Source organism: Epinephelus fuscoguttatus, linkage group LG5 (assembly GCF_011397635.1).
Source record: "Epinephelus fuscoguttatus linkage group LG5, E.fuscoguttatus.final_Chr_v1".
Classification (NCBI taxonomy): Eukaryota; Metazoa; Chordata; class Actinopteri; order Perciformes; family Serranidae; genus Epinephelus; species Epinephelus fuscoguttatus.
In genome coordinates this window covers 35030242-35040460 of record NC_064756.1, presented here as the reverse complement: position 1 = coordinate 35040460, position 10219 = coordinate 35030242, and the positions used below count along the sequence as shown (strand labels likewise).

Below are 10219 nucleotides of genomic sequence, written 5' to 3'. Positions count from 1 at the left end.
AACCTACACATTACACACTCATGCACACAAACCACAGCGCACACACAGCCATTAGCAACATGTGCATAATGACAATTTCCCCACATAAAATGTACCAGACAGTGGCAGCACCTCCAGCCAGAATAATATCAGTAAGCATGGCAGACGTATCTTTTGATGTTTGAGTTAAAAGCTTAAATTGAAATCCTGGAGTTGGAAAAAAACATTGGTTTTTCACTATTATTGTGCATTATGAAGCACACAATTTAAAGTTTAGATTGTTTTGGGTTTTTTTAAGAATATATATAGGAATTTGAAATGAGACGTAGAATAAAGTGACAGACAAGAAAAAAGACATGAGGCCGAGCATCAGTATTTTGTAAGGAAACTTTTATGTGTGCTTTGTGAAACTCACTTATCATTAGAGACAGAAGGCGTTGCAGTTTCCAGTACAGCAGATAAGGTTTGATATTAAAGAGTACAAAAAGAGGAAAATCACAATTCCAGAGTTCATTTCTCTCCAACCTCGCAGGGAAAAAAAGAGAAAGGAAAAAAAAAAGAAACAAGCTTTTGGTCCAAGTCTTTTCTTCTCAGTTTCTTCCCTGTCTGTCCCTCCCTCCATCTCCCCCTCCTCTCCCCCGTAACAGCCAACAAACACTGGAGAAATCTGTAATCCTCTGTTTAATTTCGACAGGGGACGTTCTCAGAAAGGGCCTGATGGATGCCCACGACTTTCCCCAGATATTCAACACATTATGATTGCATAGTTTTTATTACATAACAATTTCCTTTTTTTTTTTAATAGTTTTTATTTGCACATAATGGAATGTTTACATACAGACCCCCTCCCTGATCTTTCCCCTCCCTCTTTCCTTGCAGTAAATTTTCTTTCCCTTTTCTTCAGAGACAAATGAGGGGATGGGCGAGTGAAGGGGGAGGATGCGGGAGAGTGAGTTAGGGAGAGAGTAAGACAGAGAGAGAGGGACAGGGCTGTAGCCACCAATAAGCATGTTATTTTATTATTTCCACCACTTTTCCAAAAGTCACAGGGGGAGCTCTAAAAATCCAGAAAGTGCGAGAGACCTTCATTCAGCCAATCAGATGCATCTATGACATGACATGTATATATTTCTGTGTGAATATAAAACTGGACTAACTTTGACTACTACAATCCTGCCTTTCATATAAATGTATAGTATTTGTATTTAAATAAGCACCTGTAGCCCACCCCAGGAGGAGAATAGTTTCACAGAAGCAAATATTTGTGGATAATTATGGTGCTGCCTGTCGTGGGATTTATACAGGAGAAGGTCTTTAGGTACACAAGCCTCAACTTCATGGCTACCAACTGTATTTTCCTTTGAGAAAAGAAAAAACCCTGAAGAAAAGACTTCTGGAAGCTCAAACCTATCCACTGGTGAAACTGCTCTCTCTGTGTTGCTATCATTGGCTTTTATTTTTCCGTGTTTTATCTTTTTATTTATTTATTTTTTTTAAATAAATGTCACTCTATTTTGCCCTACTGGAAAGCCTGCGATCGATTATTCTCAACAAGTGGGACTGTGTGTCATTCTTTGCACTGAAAAAATAAGTATGTACAGCGCTGAGCCCCGCCCTTCCCCCCCAGCACCGGCCACCAACCCCACCCGACACCCCCTACCACCACCCACCTGCTCCAGAAAATGAACAAAAAGAAATAAACAAAGACAGGAGGAGGAAAAGAGCTGAGGTTAGACAGGTCACCTTATCCAGCAACATGGGAATTATGGGTAAATATGTAATTTTATCTCTGGTTGGTCACCCCCCCCGCAGCATATATCTCTATATATGCTCTATAGGATCTAATACACAAACCTCGCCAGTCGCCACATCAAACCCCCCCCACCCCCCTCCCGTCCCCCGCCTTATGCCCTGAACCCCCTGGCAAGAAGAAAGAAATTATAATAAAATAAACAAAAATTAGCATAAGTATCAGATTAGCTTGTGCCCTCCCTCCCCCAGTCCCTCCCCAGTTTGACCCCACAAAGGCAGAGAGGGTGAAGCTAAGGACCCGCACTACAGAGCAACTGTCCCCTAGCTGCCCCTGGATATGCCTGCTCATATAAACCTTTATGACAAATTGATCCAGTTACGACATGAATGCAGCTGAAAAACATTCGACAGAGGCCAAACCTAACTACGGTTCAATCAACAAGCTCAGAGTCTTAAAACTTTCTGATGATTTTGAAACCGGCACACACAGGGGCACCTCACAACCACCACTCAAATTCTTCCAAACGCTCGATTCCTGGCGTCTTCCCTACGCACAGAGTAACTCTCTACCTCCCTCCTCTCTTCCTTCTCTCCCTCCCTCCTTCCCTCCCTTGTTTGTCCAGCCCTCCTCTTCCTCTTGCCTCCTCTACAGGTCGCTCTCTCCGTACAGAGCGGTGGAGAAGGACATGTAGTCGAGAGCTCCGGGGGCGGCGTCTGGTCCCGTGTAGGGTGCCATGCGAGCGATGCAGTATTCCGCCTGGTCAGGGGGGAGCTCCCTCCTCAGCTCTTCGGCCGTGATGAAATTCTGATGGACACAGAGAGGGAGGTACAGTGAGCGAAATGTACATTGTGGCTCACCTGCAAAAAGCTGGTGCACAAAGGTACACCTGCCAAGAACAGCTGATATGCATTTAACATATTAACTGCTGTATCAAATGTGTAATGCAACATAACTCTTACACTATAGATCATGTTGGTCACTCAAGTTGGCAACTCACACCAAAATAATCTAGATTAATATATAGCACTGCAGGTAAGAGTAAATATATGCATTTTTGATTTTGGGGTGAACTGCCCCTATAAATATGAATCAAATTACAAAACAAACAGAATTATTTCACCTTTGCAGTAAAGAATGAGAAAACTAAGACATAATACAAAATAATACATAATTATAAAACACACACATCACTGTTTGTATGCACGCACGCACACACACACACACACACACACACACACACACACTCACTCACCTTATCAGCGGCCAGGATCTTGAAGGAGGCGATGACCTGGTCTGCGGTGTCTGTGTCGGTCGTTTCCCTGGACATGAAGTCAATGAAGGCCTGGAAGGTGACAGCACCGCTGCCGTTGGGGTCCACTATGCCCATGATGCGAGCGAACTCACTGTCGCCCTGGCAACCGAGAAGCAACAGGTTAACCCGGGGGAGACAGCACTTTGTTCTCAGACGCTGACACACAGACTGAATGTGACGTACAGCAGTTTAAGTGTGTAAAACATCAGGACCACCATGAATTAGACTGAGCCGGTTAGCAGATGTTTAAGTTGTGATCGTGGTCCCAATATTTTATATTTCACACTCTGACACATGCATATACATACATAACACAATCACTGGTTAATATCAATGGGAAACACACACAGATAAGGGCACAGAGGACAATTAAGAATAATTTCAATGGTCCATATGAAAAAAGACATTTTGATTCAGTCAGCAGTCTATCACAAACTAGGGCAGAAGTGCACAAGTACAAAAGCGACACAGATGTGACAAAATGAGACAAGCAGCAAGAGGATCAAGGAGAGAGAGAGAGCAGAGTGTCTGCAGGTGTCAACTCAGATTTAAGACATTACACTTACTTACACCAAATGATATTTAAACTTTAAACTACTAGTACATCTAAAAAACAGAAATAGGACTGGATATGGTATCAACATCTTTGATATGTAACTGTAAAGAACATAAAAAAACTATGCTGCTCTTCAACCAAAAAACTTCTCAAATGCATCATATGTTATCTCAGCCCTAAACATGAATTGGTCAGTTTCTCACTGGACAATAAGCATGAAGGGACAAAAACATCTTTAACTGCATTCAGTACATAGTGTTAAAGCTCTGCTTCATGCATGGTCATCTGGGGTGTTGAATCTAACAAACTAAATGGAATCAGGATATTGTTGGACCTGCAGACACCCTGAGAGAGTCATGCCAGCAGCAGTACCAGGCTGTTTCCTGTTGAAATGAGTAGAGCCCGGAAATCATCTGAGACCATCTGTCCTGACCGCTTCTGTGGGCCGCCACAGCACAGCAAAGGCCGGGGGAGGAGGAGAGAGGAGGACGGAGGGCGAGTTGACCGGGGGGGGGCAGGGAGAGACAAGTGGCAGGGAGAAGGAGGAGGAATGAGAGAATGAAAAGGAAAGCAGAGGGAGTGAAGAACAGAAACAGAGATATCAAAATGTAGAGACAGTGAGTAATGTTTGCAGGGAACGAAAAAAGATACAAAGCACAAACAGTTACCAACGAAAGTAAAACCTGATAGACAGACGGATAGACAGACAGACAAATGAGCAGTGGGGTCTGCTCAGAGAGTATGAGAGGAGACTGGTCGAGCTGAAGCAGCACAAAGCAACAGAGACCCCTGGTGGACAAACAGGGATGCAGCAGCTCTCTGCCCTCCATGCTGACGAACTGACACCTGTCTGAACCCAGAGCTTATCAAGAGCCTCAGAGCAGGAGCGCCAGCTGATCATTGACCAGTTCTTACAACAAATGGCCTCAGAGTGACATTCATCATACTAATATAGGAACAATCCCTAATTTAAATACAGCAGAAAATGGTGATTATTTAAGAGAGTAATGGCAGCTATGCATGTAAACATATTGAGATATAATCAGTGTTCTTGTGTTTTTATTTTGGTAAAATGGAGATTTCTTTTTAATATTATTATAATAATATTATTATTTAATATTATTTAATCTGAAAATTTGTAACCCAATTTTATCTATAATCCAGATGTTTTGTATTTGCTGTGTTCAGAAATCTCAATAACAGAGATTACAGTCTTTTAAATTCAGCGTATGTGTACTACTATAATTAAGTCCTATACAAACTGCAGTTTTAAAAGGGATATTTTTATGCAATGTAATTATTGTGCAGATAAGTGAATTAATTCAACAAATACTGATTACACCTCCTCAAAACACCTTCATGAACATGTTTTTTTTAAACGGCAAAAACTAGATCTAGATATTAACACTAAAATCACGAGAAATGTTTGTTAAGACAGGGGTCATAGAACCTTTGTCATCCAGATTAGTGCTAAATAATTTGTAAAATATTAAACTGATAGAAAATAAATCAATGTCAGTAACTGATTCATCATTGAAAGCAACTATGTGTTAAAAAATGTCTGACATTTAGCACCCCACAGTGAAGAAACAGACATTGTTGCAGTGCATAATTAATTTAAGAGATTAATTAAAAAACCTGAAAATAATCAATAGCTTTAGCACTAACTCGGATATGAATGTGACTGGCAGTGATCTCTGCTCGGCTCTCCTGCTCACAGGCCTGACAAACACCAACTCTTTCCCTCCGTCCCGTCCGTCCTGGAGCTCCTACCTGCTTGTCGTTCTCCACATCGTAGCCCAGACTGATCAAACAGGCCTTGAACTCCTCGGCCTGCAGGGCCCCGCTGTGGTCCTGAGATCGGCCAAACACCCAATGACAGAGCGCCAAACGTCATGAGGATGAACCAATCGCAACACAGGGATGGTGGTGGATGGTGACCATGTGATCCACAGCATGCAAGGAGGAGATGAGGACATGGCGGATGGAGGGACAGACAGACAGACAGACATTCATGGATGTTTAGACAATGTCAACACACACAGGCAGCCATGACGACTCACAATCTGTCACTTTTCCAGCACATCTTGTGTTATTTATGAAAATTTATTTGTATTCACAGAAACATTTAAGTAAAAGGAAACATTAAGAGTAACATTAAAGGGGAAGTTCCGTTTTTTACAACTTGGACCTTATTTCTGGCATTAAATACGGTTGTTTACTCACCCAGATAAGTTTGGTGTCATTTGGAGTACTTCGGAAGATATTTAGATCTGCGAGAGCCACGTACATCCATATAGTGGGAATGATCGGGGCACCGACAATGAGACTCTAAATAACACATTATCTGCCGCGAAACTTGTTCATTTCACCAATATGTTTTTATGAATCGCTAGAGTTGCTTGTCATCATCATCATCCGGGTCATTTATACTGACCTACTAACCTCTGACCTGGATGATGTCATCACGCTGCCGCACGTCCGCAGCACGGTTATGTTTACGGCTGGAATTTGCTACTGTTAGTTTTTTGAAACATGGCTGAATATTTGTCCGATTTTGAGGTTGTGGACAATGACTTTGAATATGATGGACGTCCTTACCGTTTTGAGCCAGAGTATACGGATGAGGAGCTCTTTGAAAGGAGGATGCGGAGGCAGAGAGAGGAACAGCTGGCCAGAGAACAACAAACCGCTGCACGTCCGAGAATAGATGCTAACTGGTGGTGTTCTTGTGGACAATGTTCCACAATGCCAACAGAGGAGGAATGCCTTTGTTGCTCCGAGTGGGATTTGAGGCCAGGAGATACACGTCTGGATGTTTCCAGAAATGACTGTCTCACAACTACAGAGGATTTCACTTCTATGATCAACCGGGGTGTTGTAGAGACTTTTTTTTCGTGTCCCGAAAGTAAACTGGAAGACCCAGCCAAAGCCTGCAGGACCGAACGGGCAACTTTCAATTGAGTAAGTAACGTTAGCCTACACACATGCATAAATTGTTTATTTTCCTTGAATTTGTTTGCTTGATAAGTAAATAACTATGAGAATTTACATTTCTTTAGTTTCTTCTCATCGCTTGTGTAGAACGGCCCGCACACTGCACAAAAAGCAGAGGCACTTCTTATGCAAAACGTGAATTTATTATTACATAGTGCTCAGTGACAAAAAGTGAGAAACAGAAAGGTGAACGTTTCAGTGGTAAAGAGGATTGTCTTTACGAATTGCTTCTGACATCATCCAGGTCAGAGGTTAGTAGGTCAGTATAAATGACCCGGATGATGATGATGACAAGCAACTCTAGCGATTCATAAAAACATATTGGTGAAATGAACGAGTTTCGCGGCAGATAATGTGTTATTTAGAGTCTCATTGTCGGTGCCCTGATCATTCCCACTATATGGATGTACGTGGCTCTTGCGGATCTAAATACCTTCCGAATGACTCCAAATGACACCAAACTTATCTGGGTGAGTAAACAACCATATTTAATGCCAGAAATAAGGTCCAGGTTGTAAAAAACGGAACTTCCCCTTTAAATATTCACTATGCAGACACTAAAAGACTTTCTGATTAAAAATACAGCAGGATAATATAAATATGTTATTTAGCTCCACATGCACATTTCTAAAAATAGAAAATTTCAGTTACCAACTATCTCAGCACACATAAAGAAGAAGTCAGCATGTCCACTGTTTTAAGAGGTTAATATTATAACAAAGCCTTTCCTCATGCGCAGTGATTCTAAGATATTCAAAGGTTCTACTGTCGTGCTGTAAAAGAACACAAGATGTGTTGTGTGCCAGGAAACACTGACGTGATGTGATGGTGAGTGAGCAAAGGAATGGGTGGCGGAGTCCTGCAGTGTCAGACAGTAACATGAGTCAACTACACACACATAGAGGTGTGAGATGGTGAATGATGTTGGTGTCATTCTCATCCTTATGAGTTTCAACAACAACCACAGCACACAGAAGTCTGGTGACACATTGTGCTTTTTACACCCAAATAAAGAGTATCTTCAGTATTTCTCAACCTGAGCCCTATTTTCCTGTCGTCTTTATTTTCTGAATCTGTGACAGGAGGCGTTTCAGCTTACATATAAGCCAGTCACCAACAGCACCTGTACGCAGTGATATACTGTCTTCTCTGCTCTGCTAACACCTGAACACAACTTCTTCCCAACATGTGCTCGCCTGTGTAAAACATCTGGATGAATATTCACACGCCTGGATCCTCTCTCACCCCCTTGTGAGGTCTAAACATTCATTCAGTCATGTTAAAGTCAGTCAGTCAAGTCAGCCACTTTAACACTGTGACAGAATGAGTACAAAAAGCACCAAACAAGTGCAAGAAATAAGCCGTGGCCCCAAGGCTCGGGCCCCTGACCTTGTCAAAGTGGTTGAAGGAGGCGCGGTACTCATAAAGCTGCTCTTGGCTGATGCCTTTGGCGTCACGCGTCAGGATCTGGTTCTCAACCTCGTTGATGGTTCTGGCGATGGTGGTGAGCAGCTGCTCCCAACCCACACGGAGGTGCTGCAGAGAGAGGGGAAGGAAAAAGACATAAGATTAGAGGTGTGAGAGAAAACATGCTATATACCATCTTTCAGTGTTGTGCTCTTTTCACTTGATATGGGGCCCTGGAACAGAGGTTGTTTTATAAAAACACACTGCTTTTACCAAGAGTGTAAAGAGCAAGACTGAAATGATTGAACAGATTCATTCATGAAGGTTTTAGGTGTGTGTGTGTGTGTGTGTGTGTGTGTGTGTGTGTGTGTGTGTGTGTGTGTGTGTGTTACCTCCATTGTGTAGGAAGTATATTGGTTGTCAAAGATGAGGGCCTCCTGGATGAGCTGATGGTATCCCTCCAGTGTATTAATCTCAGGCATGTAAGACATGATGTTCTGCTGGTACTCCTTCAGGCTGGTGAGCTGGTCCTCCAGAGTGCCGTTCATTTCAATGGATATCCTGCCAATTTCCTGAAAACACACAATGTGCACTAACCTGTTAATCCTACAAATGTACAGTTTATAGATTTCTGAACCAATATCCGCCATCACTATCGCAAGTGGCACAGTGTGAAATCTTTAGAAAACACTCAGAAGTAAACTTTGACACAGCAGAGTCCATCCAGCAAAGGATCTATCTCTTTCTGTAGTTAGTATGCGTGATAAGACCTCACTCTGTGATTTTACAGAAGATGGATGCATTTTCTGATTTTAAAAAAGTGCTCACAGGTGCGTTTGTGGCTGGGACATGGTACTACAACTCAAATGGTAAAATACTGCTAATAATAAAAAGAAAGTGATCCGAGGCTGCTTGACTGTGATCTGAATCCTTAGTGAAGATTTTTTATTCGCAGCTCCTGTACTGTGCTGCTCAGTGTTCTTGGTCTACTTGTGTTGTCATTAGTAGTTGCAAGTGAAGCAGTATGTGTGCAGCATGCCAAATCCAAAAACTAGTGATCATGAACAAACATAGTGAGTAAATAAAGAATATGAATAAGCAAATTAGAAACCCCGCCCAAACAAGTTTACCTGTCGAAAACTGTGAAACTGACTTCCAAACTGTTAGTGAGGTTATGAGTATCCACTGAACCCTGTCGACTCTTTGCTCTATGAGCTCACTGTTGTACAATGTTGGCCTGAAAACTGTGACAAACTACACACAGCTGTGTGAGGATGAACTGCTTCAACACAATGGTGAGCACTCGGACCGACTGCGTGGGTTAATCCATTACCTCCATTTTGGCCTGTATATAGGCACCGACTGTGTTGGCCTGAGTAGCGAACTTGGCTCTCAGAGTGTCGTTGGAATTCTGCTTGTTGAGCTCATCCTGCAGGGCGTTATCACGCTGCGGCACCATGTCCATCGCCTGCAAACACACATACACACACACATTAGAAACTCTCAGAGCTTTAACAGAAAGCACCTGTAGGTGCACCTTCACAGAGAGAACAGCAGAACATCTGTCAATCTTTGGGCGTCCAGAGACTGACTCAGATTGTGGACAGTGCAACCTGCTGTTTTATAGCAACAAAGAAGAATTGATATCTGTGTAAACAGCTGTTTTATCCAGGTGTGAAACTACTTTAAAGATCATCAATAAATAACATGACTTGCCGATACCCAATCCAGTATTTTTGACAGTATCTGATACTTGTATCAGTATCAGAACAACTATCAAAAACCATTAGTAACAGCCAGACAAAAAAGAATTAAGAGGCATAAGAATTAACAGGAAGTAGAGGCTGCAGTCTACCTTCTCCCATTTGCTGTCGATGCTCTCAGGTGTGATGGTGGTGTAGGGGTTTCCTCCACTCAGCTTGATGCCGTTGCTATGGGCGATCTTCTGCACCTCAGCCTGGATGGACTGGATGGCCTCGCGCTCTTTGTTGGCCTCTGCCAGGGTGGACTTGAACTGCTCATGAGCTGTGATGAGACCCTGAGGGAGGAAACAAACACGTCTGGTTTCAGGAACAGACAACAGACAGCGACTAGAACGAAAATCAATCAAATGCCAGATGTGGTTTAAACCTCTTTACTAACTAAATGTTAACACTTGCTCCCAGTACTGTTTAATTCAAATAACTATGTAAATCCTCAAATTTTAGCCTGTCTC

The 10219-nt window shown here is 42.5% G+C and overlaps 1 protein-coding gene across 4 annotated transcripts in view; it reads right to left on the bottom strand.

The window, feature by feature from the left end:
• Window positions 1-2238: 2238 nt before the first annotated feature.
• actn4 (actinin, alpha 4) overlaps window positions 2239-10219 on the bottom strand; it is a 70691-nt gene continuing 62710 nt past the window's right edge. For 2 of the 4 annotated variants that reach the window (XM_049576379.1, XM_049576378.1), the window contains exons 16-22: window positions 9860-10042; window positions 9338-9472; window positions 8397-8576; window positions 7987-8133; window positions 3973-4038; window positions 2985-3143; window positions 2239-2536 (exon numbers count right to left, since the gene is read on the bottom strand). In XM_049576379.1, the coding sequence (XP_049432336.1) occupies window positions 2378-2536; window positions 2985-3143; window positions 3973-4038; window positions 7987-8133; window positions 8397-8576; window positions 9338-9472; window positions 9860-10042 (1029 nt within the window). In that variant the 3' untranslated portion in view covers window positions 2239-2377. Of the gene's footprint in view, window positions 2537-2984; window positions 3144-3972; window positions 4039-5373; window positions 5455-7986; window positions 8134-8396; window positions 8577-9337; window positions 9473-9859; window positions 10043-10219 lie in introns of all 4 variants that reach the window. The other 2 variants (XM_049576377.1, XM_049576376.1) reach the window with 1 other exon arrangement.